Consider the following 17,028-nt stretch of genomic DNA (forward strand, 5'->3'; position numbering starts at 1 on the left):
TATTGGCAATATCAAGTATTTGCAACTCTGAAAAGAACAGGGTATTCATAGACTCTTTTTCCTTATCTTCTTAAAGCTGTCCCTTTAGCATATTTTGCAATGTTGGCTTGGTGGAGGTGTATTCTTTTAGCCTTGTTTTGTCTGGGAAACTCCTGACTTCGCCTTCCATTTTAATTGAGAGCCTTGCAGGGTAGAACAGTCTTGGCTGCAGGCCTTTGCTTTTCATGACTTGGAATATTTCTTGCCACTCCCTTCTGGCTTGCTGTGTTTCTACTGAGAAGTCAGCCGCTAGCCATATCGGGGCTCCCTTGTATGTTACTACCTCCTTCTCCCTTGCTGCCTTTAGGGTTCTGTTTGTCTTTGATATTTGCCATTTTAATGATGATGTGTCTTGGAGTGGGCCTCATTGAGTTTCTCTTGAGTGGGACCCTCTGTGCTTCCTGGACTTGTGTGACTTTTTCTCTCCTCCAGTTAGGGAAGTTTTCCATCATGACTTTTTCAAACAGGTTCTCTATCCCTTCCTCATGCTCTTCTCCTTCTGGTATCCCTATTATACAGATATGATTGCATTTCAGGTTGTCCTGCACTTCCCTCAATGCCTCTTCATTCTTTTTGAGTCTTTTTTCATTTTCTTGCTCTTTCTGGGAGCTTCTTTCTACCTTGTCCTCGATCTCACTGATTCGGTCCTCGGCTTCATCTAGCCTGTTTTTGATTCCTTCTACTGTGTTCTTCAATTCAGAAATTGTATTCTTCACTTCCTCTTGCCTCTTTTTGATAGTTTCTATGTCCTTTTTCATGCTGATATAGTTTGCATTAAGTTCCTCGTAGTTTCCCCTGTAGTTTTTTGTAATTCTCTCTGAGCTCACTGAGCTCATTGAGCTTCCTTAGAACCATTGTTTGGAACTCAATTTCTGATAGTTTACTTGCCTCTATTTCATTTAGTTCTGTTTCTGGGGATTCCTCCTTTCCCTTGAAATGGGGGATGTTTCTTTGTCTTCCCACTATTTGTGAGAATCTTCTTTTTTGCTTCTGCTTCTTTAATTGATTTGTCTTGATTTCCTGAGCCTGTGGTGTGAACTTCTATGGTAGGAGACCACTATTTTTTTCTTTCTGGACCTGCTTCTAATGATGTCAGATATTGACCCCATCTCAACTTAGGCAGTCTGTTAGAGACTTCCAGTAATCTACTGTCTGTGATTGTCTCCTTCCATTGTTAATCTGTTTATCATTCATCTGTTGTTGGGCATTTTGGGTTTCCATCCTTTGGTTATTATGAATAATGCTGCTATACACATTTGTGTAGCCTGTTTTTTTTTTTTTAAGATTTTATTTCTTTATTTTTATAGAGAGTGGAAGGGAGGAAGAAAGAGAGGAACAGAAACATTGATGTGTGAGAAGTACATCCATCAGTTTCCTCTTGCATGTTGCCGACTGGAGACCCAGCCCGAAACCCAGGCATATGCCCTGACTGGGAATTGAACTGGCAACCTTTCAGTTCTCAGGCTGGCACTCTTTCCACTGAGCCACACCAGCCAGAGCAATGTTGCTATATACATTCACATAAAGGTTTCAATGTGGATGTATGTTTACATTTCTGTTGTATATATACCTAGGACTGGAATTGCAGGGTCATATGGTAATTCTATGTTTAACATTTTCAGGAACTGACAAACTGTTGTGCACAGTGGCTGTACCATTTTACAATCCCACCAGTCATATACAAGAGTTCCTAATTCTCTACATTCTCATTAATACATTTTCTGATTTTTAAAATTAAAGCCATCCTAGTGGATATGAAATGGTTCGATACGGTTCTGATTTGCATTTCCTTAATGACCAATGATGCTGAATAACCTTTCATGTGCTTCTTATAAAATTTGTGTATCCTCTCTGGAGAAATATTTAGTCAAGTGTTTTGCCATTTTTAAATAGGGCGTTTGTCTCTTTGTTATTGTTTTAAGAGCTCTTTAAAGTGATGTTAAACCTTTGTCATATCTATAATTTGTGCATATTTTCTCCTATACTGTAGGTTATCTTTTTACATTCTTAATGTCTTTTAATTAGCAAAAGATTTTAATTTTCATAAATTCATGCTTATTTTGTCTTATTATTTCTGCTTTCAATGTCAAATCTAAGAATCCATTACCAAATCCAAGGACATTAAGATCTACCCTTATGTTTTCTTCTAATGATTTTACTTCCTATATTGAGGTCTTTGATCCATTTTGAGCTCATTTTTGTATATGAATGAAGGTCAAAATTCATTTATTTGTGGATACCCAGTTGTGTCAGTGTCTTTTTGAAGAGACTATTCTTTATCATTGAATAGCGTTATGTGTAAATTGTGTCTCCCAAAAAGATATGTTGAAGACCTAAGCCCCAGAATCTCAGAACGTGACCATATTTGGAAATAGGGTGATTGCAGATGTAACTAGTTAAGATGCCATGCTGGAGTAGAATGAACCCTTAATCCAATATCATTTTGTTTCGATAGGACAGACATATAGAGGACTGATGGCCATGAAAACACAGAGGTAGAGATTGGAGGGATGCAGCTGCAAGCCTAAGAATGCCAAGGATTGATTACCACCACTGGAAACTAGGAAAAGGTGACAAATTCTCCCCTAAAGGTTTCAGAAGGAGCATGGCCCTTCAGACACCAATTTATAGACTCCCAAATTGTGAGACAATAAAGTTCCGTTATTTTACACCCCCCATTTTGTGAGACTTTGTTAAGACAGTCTTAATAGTCTTAACCAAGACTAATAGTCAATCAAAGTTGAAAATAAATTGACCATAAATGTTTTGGACTCTCAATCCTATTCCAATGGTCTGTTTGTGTTCCAGTACCAACTAGTTTTAATTACTGTAGCTTTTGCGTTAAGTTTTAAAATTGGATAAGATTTCTAAGTTTATTTTTCTTTTTCAATATTTTGGTTATTTGGGGCCTCTTGCAATTTCATATTAATTTTAGGATTAGATTTTCTATCCTTGCAAAAAAGACCATTGGAATTTGGATGGAAATATTGAATTAGAATTTTGAATCAAGATTGCTGTAATGCTTAACAATATTAAGATTTTCAATCTAGGAAAATAGGAAGACTTTCCGTTTATTTAGGTGTCCTTTCTTTTAAACAATGTTTTTTAGTTTTCAGTGTAGAAGGCTTTCACCTCTTTGGTTAAATTCTTAAACATTTTATTCTTTTGAATGCTATTGTAAATAGAATTGTTTTATTTCCTTTACAGCTTGTTTTATAGAAAAACTACTGATTTTTGTGTATTGATCTTATACACTGCAAGTTAGCTTAATTCATTAGCTCTAGCAAGCTTTGTGTGTGTATTTTATGGGATCTTTAAATATATAGACTCATGTCATCTTTAAATATAGTTTCCTTTCCTTTCCAATTCAGATGCATGTCTTTTTCTTGCTCTGGCTAGGACTTCCAGTAAAATGTTGAGTAACAGTGGTGAAAACAAGAATCTTTTTCTTGTTCCTCCTAAGAGGAAGCATTTTATTTTTCACCAATAAGTAAATTAGCTGTGGATTTTTATAAGTGCCCTTTATTATGTTTAGGAAGTTCTGTCTGTTCCTGTGGTGTTATTGTGAAAGGATCTTGAATTGTCAAATGCTTTTTTTCTACATCTATTGTTATGATTGTGGTTTTCCCTCCTCCATTCTATTAATGGTATGTATTACATTGATTGACTTTATGTTGAAGCATCCTTGCATTCCTGGGATAAATCCTACCTGGTCAAGATATATAATACTTAGGAGCTGTTGGATTTGTTAGTATTAAGGTTTGTTTGTTTTTTTTCAGTACTACAAAACGGTTTATTTGGGGGGGGGGGGGAAGTCCTAAAAGAATCGGGTCGTGCTAGCACCTGCCAAAATAACTCCCATCCTCTTGTCCACATTCAGAGGATTCCTTTTTAGGGCCATGGCCCAATTTGCAAAAGATGCTCAGCACATGTCAAGTTTTTAACAATGCCTTAATCCCAAGAGATTACATACACTCGGAGGCCACAGTGTTCCCACCACCTAGGAGGTCAGGCTTCCAGCCTCTCCTAGATACTTAAACTTTGGGGAGAGAAGGAAGAAATCGCTCCCAGACCCAAGTCCAGGGCAACCGAAGATGCTTTCCTACTACTGTTCCCGAGGGACAGTCATCTTTGTGTAGGAATAATGTTGCAGCCCAGCAGTCCTTTTCCCACCCAGAGTTTTGGGACAAGTCTAAGCTGATGTTTCTCCCTCTGCGGATCACTGTCACATTCAGGATTTTCCCCTTACTGTGCTGCACCACACTGCCAATGTTCTGCAGCAACTGCAAGTTTTGGGTGTTTACAGAACCAAAATCCACTATCTCATCATCCACTTGCAGACCTGTGATCGGGGCAGGGGAGCTGGCGCTGATGCTGTTCACTTTGGCGAAGGCATGAGGGGGACTGAGGTCCTCGCTCTGGCCCAGGCTGCAGCTCATAGCCTGCTGGTAGGCCTTGGCCATGTCCTGGACCTGCTTCTCCTTGTCCCGAGCATGTAGCTGGTTCAGGTCCTCCTCCACCTGCTTCATCACCAACTTGTGATGGTTCTGCAAGCAGACGATGTTGTGCCTGGCGGTTTGCACTTGGTACATGTCCACGTCTAACCGGGGGTAGCCGTCGCAGTCCACCAGGAGCTTGTTCATTCCAATCCCTTTTTGCTTGGTTTCAGACTTACTTTCTGTCTTCCACAACTGCGAGAGTATGCATTTCTAAGTACTTTTATGTCTCTATTCATAAGGGATACTGATGTGTAGTTTTCTTTTCTCGTGATGCCTTTGTCTGACTTTGGTATGAGGGTAATACTAGCCTCATAGAAAGTGCTGGGAAATGTTCCCTCATCTCTTTTTGAAAGACTTTGAATAGGATTGGGTGACTGTGGATTAGACAATGATTTCTTAGATATGACACCCAAAGCGTAGCAACAGAAGAAAAAATAAATTGGACTCCATAAAAATGACTGTTGCGTGTCAGAGGACATCATCAAAAGACAAACTAATAGAGAGAAAATATTTATAAATCATCTGATTAAGTCACATATCCAGACTATATAAAGAACTCTCACAAGTCAATACAATTATAAATAACCTATTAAAAATGGCCAAAGGATTTGAATAGAATAAAAACATTTTAAGTTGTTGGAAGTAGTTACCTCTGATGTAGGGTATGTGAATTAGAGGGGATAAACAATTGTTTATAGTTAAGAACTACTTGCCTCTGCATCAGTAATTCTCAATAGGAGGGTTGCCCCTCAGAGGACATTTGGCTCTCTGAATCCATTAAAATTTTTTTATTTTAATTTTTTCAATTACAGTTGGCATTCAATATTATTTTATATGTTTCAGGAGCACAACAGTGATTATAGTGGTTAGACCATTTATGAAGTGCTACCCCTGATTATTCTAGTACCCACCTGGCACCATACACAGTTACTTCAATATTATTGACTATTTTCCCTATGCTGTACTTGACCGAATACATTTGATAGTCACCACTGAGGGGTGCTAAACATCCTGCAATGCACAGGGTAGTCCCCCTGAGTCACCTGGTCCAAAACGTCAGTACTGCTGAGGTTGAGAAACTAAACTGTGTAAACATTGATTAAAAAAAACACAAAGAAGCCAATACCAATTATTTGTGAATAAAAAAATCGTAATACCCATGTTATTTTAAGCCAAAAAATAAATTCCTCTGCAGAGGTTTCTGTGCCAGGTCCACAGAGGTAGTTTACTTTATGTGCTATGCTTTCACTGCTTTAATGCACAGCAGGGCTAAGAAAGCCTGCCAGGGATGTTTAGGGAGTTTACTTAAAGCTTCTGTTAAAATGCCAGGCTGTATTTTTTTTGAAGTAAATCACCAATCCTAGTATTGAGTTGGCAGAAGCATTGCTTAAATTAAAAAAAAAAAAAAATAAAAATCAAACTTTTACTTTTCATTTCCCTAAACTTCATCTATCAGGGTAAAACATATTCTAGTATAGGGGTTCATGAGGCAACAAAAGTAACTGACTAGAATTTTCTAACTTAAAGCTCCAGAAACTGAAGTTGATACTAGTAATGTTGTCTTTTTATAGCTAGAATGGACATTGCCACTTTTCTAACATTTGTGTCAATAATATGTATCAACATTTATCAAATCCTTTAAAAAATCTTAACTACTCCCAGTATGTTTGCCAAAGGCCAAGACTAATTAAGACTTAGCATCCTGCTTATCAATCACCTGAATCTACTGTCTATTCACTGTTATATTCTGAAACTTGTTTTCACATCACTTTATCCCCAACATTTTTAGTGTTCTCCCTAGAGTACCCACCAGCAGCTCGAGAAGGGCTCACTGTCCACGGGACTTGTTTATCTACCACCTGCCAGGGATGTTTAGGACAAAGCAAAGTCCAGCTGAAAGTTATACTCCCGATTTAGCAGCTAAGTAGTTGGTGGAATCCATTTCAGCTGACTTTGTTTAGTATTCTGTATTAAAGTGATAATGTTGGTGGCTAAATGATTGAAAACAAAACCCTAATCAATGAAAACTTCCTTCATTAAAAAAAGGCACTGCTGCCCTAGCCTGTGTGGCTCAGCTGGTTGGAGCATCATCTGGTAACCGAAAGGTTACGGGTTTGATTCCTCGTCAGGGCATATACCTAGGTTGCAACAACCAATTGAGGCTTCTTTCTCACATCAATATTTCTCCCTCTCCAAAAGCAATGAAAAAAAATGTCTTCAGGTGAGGATTAAAAAAAAAAAGGTACTAAAAAAATTAGTATACCAGTTTCAATCACTATGAACTTTTCCCCATAGAAATTCTTCCCAAGAATAGCCATTTATACTGTTCAATAAAATAAAAACAAAAGAATTCAAGAATAAAGTTTGTTTGCTCATAATGTAGTGGAAAGTAGTGTTATACAGGTGGTTTTATCAAAAATTTCTGAATCCCAATTGTATTTTTATTATCTACTAAAGGAGACATTATATGTTAATAGTGTCTCTTAAATTAAATACAATAACAGAAAAGAAACATAAGCTTTGGAAAAGGTAGACTTTTAATAACTGCTTTTATCACCAGGTTAAGTCATGCAGTTACAAAGTAGTTAGAAATATCTGAAAGGATATTATTGTTAAAGAAAGAAAAAAAGCTCATTCTTACATAAATAGTATCTAGCACTTCATTAGGACACTACTATTCAAAAGGCCCTGGCAAAATACAACACTCAGCCTCAGGTGGTTTTCAGGCCATTGTTAATGAAGCTATGTGTACAATGTGAGGCTCCCAAACGAAGACACAAAGTTGAGATGAGTGGGGTCATTACAGGCAATGCTCAGAGCCACCAGTCAGACTCCAAAGATGGAGCCCAAGTGGTTTTTTTTTTCCCCCCGGGATGATCGATTTGAATTATTATGCAATCAGTCGACACAGATTTTCGAAAGAGAACAATTAATGAGTATGAGGAGGTTACTGCATTCTTTGGACTGTATGTCATAACTGTAGTTAGTAAATTACAACAGTCTTAACAAAAATAGCCTTCATCATTTGATATTCAATGATTCTGTATGAAGATACCTTAATTCGCCACTAGGGTTTTTGTTTTGCTGGACAATATACTATCGATAAGCTATAAATGATACTGTTTTACGTTATAAAAATACTAGCTTTTTTCATTTATTATGTTTATAGGCATTCACTGCTTGAGTCAAGGTTAGGCTTGCTTATTAAATGATTAAAGGCAACTTTATTACAACAGTAGGTACTTAATTTATTCTAAAAGAATAGATGAACAGCTTTTATTTTTGTCTGCAACCTATAAATTGAGGGTTTTTTTGCTGATATAAAATGCCAATAACAGACTTGAGGACCATGCTACCTTCTGAAAATGCCACATATTGGCTTCATAAATGAGTCAAAGTTATAGCACATCTTAGATTTGTCCAGAGCTGAACCAAAAAGCAGCTGACTGCTCTTGGACAACAGGTGCTTTCCCGGCCAAAGCACTGACTGTACGGAAGCAGCCATAAAGCAAGGAAGTGCAGCCAGATAGAGGGACTTTTTATTTAAAGGCAAAATACCCAAATGTCTCTCCGGTACCTACTGCAGCTTTGTACATGATCCCCTAACCTTAATTTCTTTTTTCTTAAGGGGCTGATTTGATTGACTTGTTGAGAATGGTGTACATTATCTAATAAGTAGTGAGAGAAAGAGATCTCTGTGGTTACATGTAAACTTGTGATAGGTCTACAGATGAAGAGGTGAAGAGGGCAGTGGAGAAGTCAGCTACAGTCCATCTATGTGAAGGTCACACCGGCTTCATTGTACACCCTGAAGACTTTCTCAATGGCATTGACATAGGCAGCTGTTCTCAGGTCCAATCCCAGGTTATATTTCATGGCTGTGCGCATGATTTGCTGAAATGAAACAGAAGAAAGAGTGAAGACCACCCTGACTCGAGCATCCAGGCCATGAACACACATAAGCACATATCGGCCTGGAACGAGTTACCTGCCATCATTCAGTGCAAGACTTAGGAAGCCAAAGAAACTACTCAGGCAACAGAGGACTAATTCTCTGGAATTAAACAAACCACTATCTAAAGGTAGCAGTAAGAAGTTGCTGTTTAGAATTTTAGGTGTGAGCTGTCTCTGTGTCCTTTAGACATCCTGTTATCTGGAGTGACTTCCCTTGATATACTTTGTGATAATTTAAACAAACTTAAGGAGGTAAGGAAAATGTTCTGGAGTTAGTGGTGACAGCTACATAGCTGAGTGAGTACACTCAAAACTGCTAAATTGTACACTTTAAAAGGGTAAAATTTAAAAGGGCTTGTCAATTATATCTCAAAAAGTTAACAACAAATGCTACCTTCTTCTTAATATCTGTTTGTGCTATTTCAACTTAAAGCCAAGTGGATAGAATTTGAACTCCAAAAGAAATTAAGAAAACATGACTTAAACTGCGTTTAAGCACTTGAAATAAGGATCAAGTTGTCAAAAAACCTTTTATTTATATAAAATTCTATAGTGAGGTAGCTCCCTGTAGCTACAATGGCGTGTGCACGGAGTTGCAATCCAATTTGACTAACTACTTGATATTTAGCTAACTGCCAAACATTACTCCCTCCTAAGTTGGTATTATTATTTGTTTCCATAAGCATGGCAAACACATTGAAGACTCTAAAAACACTGCTCATCATTTAAGATGGAAAAAGCATGTATTTTGTAACACACAAATAAGGAACATGTAAACAGATTGTGGTTTTTCCATTGCTGCACATGCAACTGCAATCTGTGCTTATGCACACACAGTCTGGTGGCTGAGATGACAGGCTGCCCTTCATGTCACTAGCAGAAACACACACAGCATATGCACACGTACCCGGGCTGAGCGCTCCATAGTGTAAGCTAAACCAGAATGCACAATGTCTTTCTCGGATGCCCCCTGTTAGGAAAAAGAACATAAATTTATAAGACCTTACATGGTAAAACAATGATCACAGAAAAGTATGAACCAAGAAAGATGAGGGCAAATGGTGAAATCAGCACTGTCCTCCATCTGTGTCGCAGCTGCACAACAGCAACAGGTTCCATTATTCACGTCACAGGGCACTCACTTCCAGTCCCTAAACAGGGACTCAATATGGTACAGAAAGGCATCTGCCCACTTCAATAGTAGCTCTGAGGTAGAATCAAGACTATATTCAGAGGTGTCACCAACTTTTAAAGCTGGATGAACGTTAGCAGCACTAATGAAACCCCCTAATTCTAACGATGAGGAAACTTGACCAGAGAAGTTGGCCAACTTTCTGAGTAACTGTTTTTATAGCTGGGATACAATACACGGCCTTTGACCACCAAGCCGACTCATCTCTTTCCTATGCCAATGATCTCTTATGAGTCAATTTGTTTCAACAGATTCCTTTATTTAATTTGTGTTTTGAAATGCTTTCTAAAAATTTTAGGACAATTAACTATCACCACCACTCCTAATATGATATATATAGCTCTCAAACACATATCCTGCCCTGGCTGGTGTGGCTCAGTGGATTGAGTGCTGGCCTGCAAACCAAAGGGTTGCCGGTTCAATTCCTAGTCAGGACACATGTCTGGGTTGCGGGCCAGGTCTTCAGTAGGGGGTATGCGAGAGGCAACTACACATTTATGTTTCTCTCACTTTTTTTCTCCCCCCTTTTCCTTTTCTGTCTAAAAATAAATAAAAACCTCAAAAACAAACAGAACGCATATCCTGATATGCCAGATAAAAACTTAAAAAGTGGGTCACCAAAAGGTTATCTATGCTGAACTTCATTCAGTTAACACTAATCAATTAAGAAAGTATATTTCTGTAACATTTGTATCAACTAAGAAACATCTGGGTTAAACTTTATTTTGTTCTACCAAGTTAGGAAAAGCAAAAAAATTTTGATTTACAGATGGAACACTGATGTTTCTTGGATTCAATCATTCATTCACCACAACATTTAATGAGTACTTACTATGTGTTAGGCACTACAGACACAGCACAAAAAAAATAATGAACATTATCTGTTCTCATCGAGTTTATATTTTGGTGGGAAGAGATAGCATATACTTGGGACTTAAAACCATGAGGCTGAGTGAGATCATCAAAATTTTGAGTTCAGCACTGGCTGGGTAGGCAGTTGGTTAGAGCATCATCCCTATATGCCAAGGTTGAGAGTTTGATCCTCAGTCAGGGAACACACAAAAATAAATCAATGAATATGCATAATTAAGTGGAATGAATTTATGCTTTTTCCTCTCCTTCTCAAATCAATATACTAAAAACAAAAATTTTGAATTCAAACAGAGAACTGTTCAGAAACCAAGTCCCTCCAATGTTAAGTGAGTGGAGAGCTGACAAAGATAGCCAGGAGTAGGGAGAAAACCAGGTGAATATGGTATCCTGGAAGGGAAGAGAAGAAAATATTGTATTTTAGGGGGGAGTGAGCACTGTGACAATGGCTGTGGACAGGTGAAGGAAGATGAGCACTGAGAAATGACCATTGGAATCGGTGGGGCTGATGTCACTGGTTACCTTGATGAACAGTTTTGGTGGAGTGATTGAGCATTAAGAGTACGTTCAAGTATAGAAGAACTGGACACAGAGTATGTACAATTCTTAAGGAGATTTGTCATAAGGGAAATAAAAATGGCAAGACCTGGAAGAGGAAGAGGGGTTAAGATTTGTATTTTTCTAAGACAGCATCTGGTACACTGATAGAAATGGCTGAACAGGAAGGACTAATGATACAGAAGACAGGGGAAGATTTGCTTGAGCTGTGAGATTTCGTAAGTTGAAAACAGGCTATCCAATGCCCAGAACGAGACTTGGGCTTAGATGGAAATACAGAGAGTTGATCTATAACAAGTAGAGAGATGACACAAGACAGGATACAGATATCAGGAGCTGGGTGCATGGGGAAGTTCTCTGACTGCTTCAATTTCCTCTAAGAACATATACCAGGTCATGAGTTGGAGTGCAGGAGAGAGAGGAGAAAATATGAAGAATGAGAAAATAAATGGAACAGGGAAAAGTAGTACAACTGCTGGGCAGCCCTAAGAGCCTACTCAAGGTTAGTGGTTAGGATCAAATAGTGAGCAAGGCCTCCAGCTAGAGGGGTGCAGGCATGGAGGGGGCAGGGGTCTAGATTTTATCAGGGTTCAGGTGTTAGAAAGGGGGTATGATGAAGAAAAACTGACTAAGGAGTCATCGTGATGACAGAACATGGAATTTAAGTTAAATGAGAACTGAAGACAATAGGGGGGTGATAAGGGCCAGTGAAAAGATGGTAAGGGCGAAAACATGGCCAGGGAAGGGGGAAGTAGACAGGAGGTGGAAAATAATGCTTTATTATAAGATCATACAATAGGTAAGAGGTGGAGAAATAGCACTAAAGTCTAAAATTAGAAGCACTGAAAGCATTTGAAAATTGGGAGACTGGTATATTGGGCAACGATTATTTTAAAGGATAAAAGGAAAATCAGTATAGCTATTTCCCTAACTAATTAGCTGCTCTTTTGCTGCACTCCCTCTGGAGGTTTCAATCTGAGTGACTGGTGTGTGCCAGGCAGGTGCTGGAACATGGGGTGACCACTGGGAGGAGCAGGAAGCCCAATGAAGAGCAGCACGAGTCCTGCCAAGGCACTGTAGTTACTTGTGATGGAAGGATGTATGCAGAGGGCACTTTCAGGGAAGGCAACAGAGATGCGGTGATATCTAAGCAAGGAAGGGGTCAGGGCATTTTCGACAGAGGGACCAGAACCAACAGAGACTTGGCTTTGGGAAAAAGGAAGATTCATTTAGGAGAATAGTTAAGCACGTTCAAAACAAAACCTTTCACTTTCCCCCAGGGTTCAATATAGTACAGCGATTTCAGCTGGTGTGCTGCTAGACTTTTTATAACATGTGATACCTGACTACTTAATTAGGGGCACTGACCTCTTTTCCTTTAGTCTGTCAAATAAAAAAAAATAATAACACCCAACAAACACAACAATAGTCATCCAGTGTGAATGAGTCAAAATTATACCTTTTTTGGGTCAGGTTGGCAAAAAATCTGTTTTTTGGTGTGCTGCAGAATTTTAGTGATTAGATGAAAAAGCTTGAAAATGACGGATTTGGGTTCGTTATTTTCCATGACTATTTCATTTCATAAAATATAACTTAGCCACTTTCCTGCCATACATGTCAAAACTAATTTTAAAAACTGCACAGACAGTTCCAATGACATCATCACGCCTGGAGCCATTCCCTCTCCTTTAGGATAAATTCCCAGAGGGGACATTATCATGTCAAAGGGCAGAAATACTTTAAAAAGGCTTAAATTTTTCCAAAGAGCTGTACCAATTTGCATTGTTATCAGAATAAAATAAAGATACAACTGCATTACCACAGACACTGTTGAGTGTAAGGTCCATTAGTTGTTTTTGCTAATTGAATACATTAATTTGTAACTTAACAGTGAGGTTAAGCTTTTTTCCCTAGGCCTATTTCCTCTGACTTTGCTTTCCGTATCTTCTGCCCTTTATTGGCAAAGAAGTTCTCTTTGTGATGTATATGCATTATTAATATACTTTGTTGATAGCTAATTAACACAAGATACCCTTTCTAATCTGTTTTAACTCTTACTTGTATCCATATAGCAATTATGATTTTATGAATAGTTCTAATGTTTACTTTTCAATTCTTTTTATTTCTCAGAAGCTTAAAAAAGTTAAAACACATAATAATTCTTTGCGATTACAATAGAATCACTTGGTTGAGTCACCTGTATTGCAAAAGTACCAAAAGAAGAACCATTCGTTATTTTGAACTAGGATTCTTACTCTATTTTAAGAATGTAGAGGAAGGTACAAAGCACATACAAGTCATATAATTATTATCATGTTGACTACAACCTGTGAACTCAGCCTACTAGACCTGAGTCTAAAGAGAGCAGGTAGCGTGTGTTAAATGAAACTCCGTCACAAGCACACTCACCGATATCCTGTCCTGAAACTCTGCTGTGGGCACAACAGGGATAGTTCCACCGTGCTTTCCAAATTTTCTCTCCAAACTCTCTTGAACAGACACTATAAAAAACCAAGATATGAAGATAAAACATTGCTAGTAGATAAAGAAAATAAAGTAGAAGCAAAATTTGTCCAAAACTATACACACAACCTTAAAATCAAGAGTCTTAGAAACCTTCAACACTACTGACATGGAAGGGTTAATCATTTAAAAGGAATAAAGCACTTGGCCAAATTCCTATATAAATGTGAATTTAGGTCACTGCTCTGTTTCCATAACACCCATTACCAGGGGTTTTCCTTGGCTCTTAAAAAAAGAAATTGCTGAGGGGAAAAAGAAACGGAACTAGATGGATCACTTCACCCAGATTCTGAGCAGGCTGAGTGAAGAAACTCAGTTGGAGGTCTTGGTCTTATTTCAGCTTGATGAAAATTCTACTGTTAACTCTGGAGCCTACTCTAGTCAAAGAAAAACAGTATTCTCATCAGAAGACTAAAATATTCTTGACACTAAAGAGGCCTTTACTAAGAGCAACCAGAGACAAAGATGGGATGTGCATCAACAGAAGTCATGTTTTAAAGTGATATTCTTTCTATTACTAACTTGTAGATTATGTTCTTGGGACATTACACCATAGAACAAATATTTGAATATAAATCTATTTGAGAAAGATAATATATTGATTACCCATAAAGAAATTGTGTATTTTTGATCTGAGACTCATGAGACAAAATACTATAGTTTTCTGTACTGAAGTTAGTTTAAATTCTTTAGGATTACAAAAGGAAACTAGTCTTCTTAAGTTTAAGCTTTTCTGGCTTTCCAGGCCAAAAGGTTATTTATTTTTAGGGACCAATTTCATCAGAACTTACTGAGCAAGTGGTAGTTAGAATCCCTTTCATATTTGAAGGTCAAACGGCCATAGCTGACATGATTTAGGTTCTTCAGCCACTCAAAGTAAGACACTGTCACTCCTCCAGCATTCAGGTAGAGATCTGGAATAACCATAATGTTCCTCTCCAGAAAAATCTTATCAGCTTCTGGAGTTGTCGGTCCATTGGCACCTTCAGCAATGATCTGTAAGAGTCAGGAACATAAGAGAAATACCAATACCATCACCAAATCCCCTGCATTGAGCACAAGAGATGAGCATATATGGGTAGGGAGTTGTGGGGAAAAGGATAATTTGAATTTAAATCAAATTAATAATAAGTCATTTTGCTCTCAAGTATATAAAACTATTTTTCACTTATTTCTATAACTACTTTTGAAAGTTTAGTTTAAGAGGAAACCGATGGTGATGGTTGCACAACTCTGAATGTACTAAAAACCATTCAATTGTACAATTGGGTGAACTGTATGGTATGTGTCCCAATATCCCAATAAATTACTGTTAAGAAAAAAAAAAAAGGGATACCCGGTGAGCACCTTTCTGTGACCTTCAAAGTCATCCAAATTGCTAAAGTTGAACCCAGTCTCCATTCTGCTTTTACCTTGGCTTTGATTCTGGGTGCATTGGACTTGGTCAGCTGCTTCTCACTGGCAGCAGGGATCAATATATCACAATCAGCCTCTAAGATGCTCCCTTCATAAAGCTTTGCCTTGGGGAAGCCCAGGATTGATCCATGTTGCTGTAATTGATTGAAAATCAGAATTAACAGCTGCACTAGAGTTTAAATGCTATGTTTAGTGCCTATGATACGAAGACAAAGTTATCTTTAAAGCAATGGAAATAAATTTAGGTAAGACACTGCAACTTTACAATAGTCAGTGCAGTTAAACTCTTCAGGTATTAGATTAACATACCAATTTGAAGTCTTCCAGTTCCTTTGGGTCAATACCATCTGGATTCCATATGCTCCCATCAGATTCACCAACACCAACACATTTAGCACCAAAGCGATGCAAATACCTCATTGAGTGCAGGCCCACATTACCAAATCCCTGTAAGTAACAATTATGTATATGACACAAAAAATCAAATTCCTACCACAGATACATGGTAAGAGTCATATTCTGACCAACATATCTGCCATTCTGTTAAAATTAGTTCTCAAAATCCTTTGGCCAAAGGAAATGATGAACTAAATGGCTTCTCTTCAACCATAAATTTCTATGTTTAAAACTGTGGGACCAAACCCTTTGTTATCTGTGATAACGAGTCCTGAAGAAGTTTAGTTAGGTGCGGTCTTGTTGACTTATAAAGAAATGACAGTGGTGTCAATCACACCACCCAGGTCCTCGGTCCTTGATGACCATATTCCCGTCCTATGGTTGTAAAAAGGCAAATCACAAATGGGGAGAAATATGAATTCTATTTTCAAATGGCACTCAACTGAATTCCTCTAAGTAAAATAATCAAATACCAACAAAATCCTTTTGGTATATCCCTAATAGTTTAAGAGACTTCCTCTTCTAGATACAGTTTCAATTCATAAATTGATCAAAAGAAGCTGGTGAGACTTTCGTACAAGGGGGGGGGGGGCCTCAACCCTCCCTCCCACGGAATTTATTTACCAAAAATTGTGTATTTATTTGTACATGTTCAAACTTCAGTCACTTTCAAAATATTCTCCATTTGATGCAATAATATACCTATCCAGATGTTTTTTACACTGCTCAAAACAGTTTTTGAACTTGTTGATTTTGAGACCTTTTAGTTCTTCTGCCGTTTTTTGTTTCACTTCTACATCGACAAAATGTTTCCCTTTGAAGACTTTTTTCATCTGGGAAACAAAAAAAAGTCACTTGGTGCGAGACTGGAAGAACAAAGGGTGCGACATGGGGGCCATGCCATTTTTTGGTCAAAAACTGCTCAACACTCAGTGCACTGTGGTCAAGTGTTGAAAGAGTCTTAAAAAGAAATTCACTGAAGCTGAATGCAGCCTCTCACATCAACACCGGCTGGTACACTGCTATGGATGGGTTCCTAGAACACTCACCTAGTGGGGGAAGCCTGTACTATAAGGGACCTACCCTTCAGAAGATAATTCCATTTTTTGGAGGGGCCCCCCTCATATGTATCTGAGAGATAAACAACCATTCTAAAACCTAAGAGATTCAAAAGAAACAAATCTTAAAACATTAAAAAACTTACTTTATGTATATCAGTTATTCTTTAAGAAATGAAAATTTTTACCTGAACAACAAATGTTTTATCTCCAAATCCTGGTGTCATTCCTAAAATGCTCATGTAAGATGCTTCATTGATGAAGTTTTCAATCCCATGGAAAACTCCCCGGCCAGTAGCAGAGATCCGTCCATGGATTCCACCCTGACTGATGGGCTTACCAGTGACACAGGCATGGGCATTAATATCCTGCAAGAGAAAGTCAAAACTTCAAAGATTCTCAAGGAGAATTTCATATGATGAACCAATGTCATGAAGTATTGGAGCCCGAAGACATTCTCATTTAACTATACTACGCTCATCAGGAGTACATGTGTTTAAGGGAAGAGGGACTTTCATGAAGA

At 38.0% G+C, this 17,028-nt stretch overlaps 1 protein-coding gene and 1 pseudogene across 1 annotated transcript in view; both read right to left on the bottom strand.

Moving 5' to 3' along the window:
* Positions 1-4,164: 4,164 nt before the first annotated feature.
* On the bottom strand, positions 4,165-8,134 carry LOC129076317 (26S proteasome non-ATPase regulatory subunit 9-like; annotated as a pseudogene).
* The window catches only part of GLUD1 (glutamate dehydrogenase 1), a 36,576-nt gene continuing 26,605 nt past the window's right edge, over positions 7,058-17,028 (bottom strand). Inside the window, exons 6-12 of the mRNA XM_054580479.1 lie at positions 16,694-16,873; positions 15,361-15,498; positions 15,048-15,185; positions 14,427-14,631; positions 13,522-13,613; positions 9,400-9,462; positions 7,058-8,432 (exon numbers count right to left, since the gene is read on the bottom strand). Of these exons, the coding sequence (XP_054436454.1) occupies positions 8,313-8,432; positions 9,400-9,462; positions 13,522-13,613; positions 14,427-14,631; positions 15,048-15,185; positions 15,361-15,498; positions 16,694-16,873 (936 nt within the window). The 3' untranslated portion in view covers positions 7,058-8,312. The remainder of the gene's footprint in view (positions 8,433-9,399; positions 9,463-13,521; positions 13,614-14,426; positions 14,632-15,047; positions 15,186-15,360; positions 15,499-16,693; positions 16,874-17,028) is intronic.

Source organism: Pteronotus mesoamericanus, unplaced genomic scaffold (assembly GCF_021234165.1).
Source record: "Pteronotus mesoamericanus isolate MK-2021 breed Mesoamerican mustached bat unplaced genomic scaffold, CSHL_Meso_final contig_59, whole genome shotgun sequence".
Lineage (NCBI taxonomy): Eukaryota > Metazoa > Chordata > Mammalia > Chiroptera > Mormoopidae > Pteronotus > Pteronotus mesoamericanus.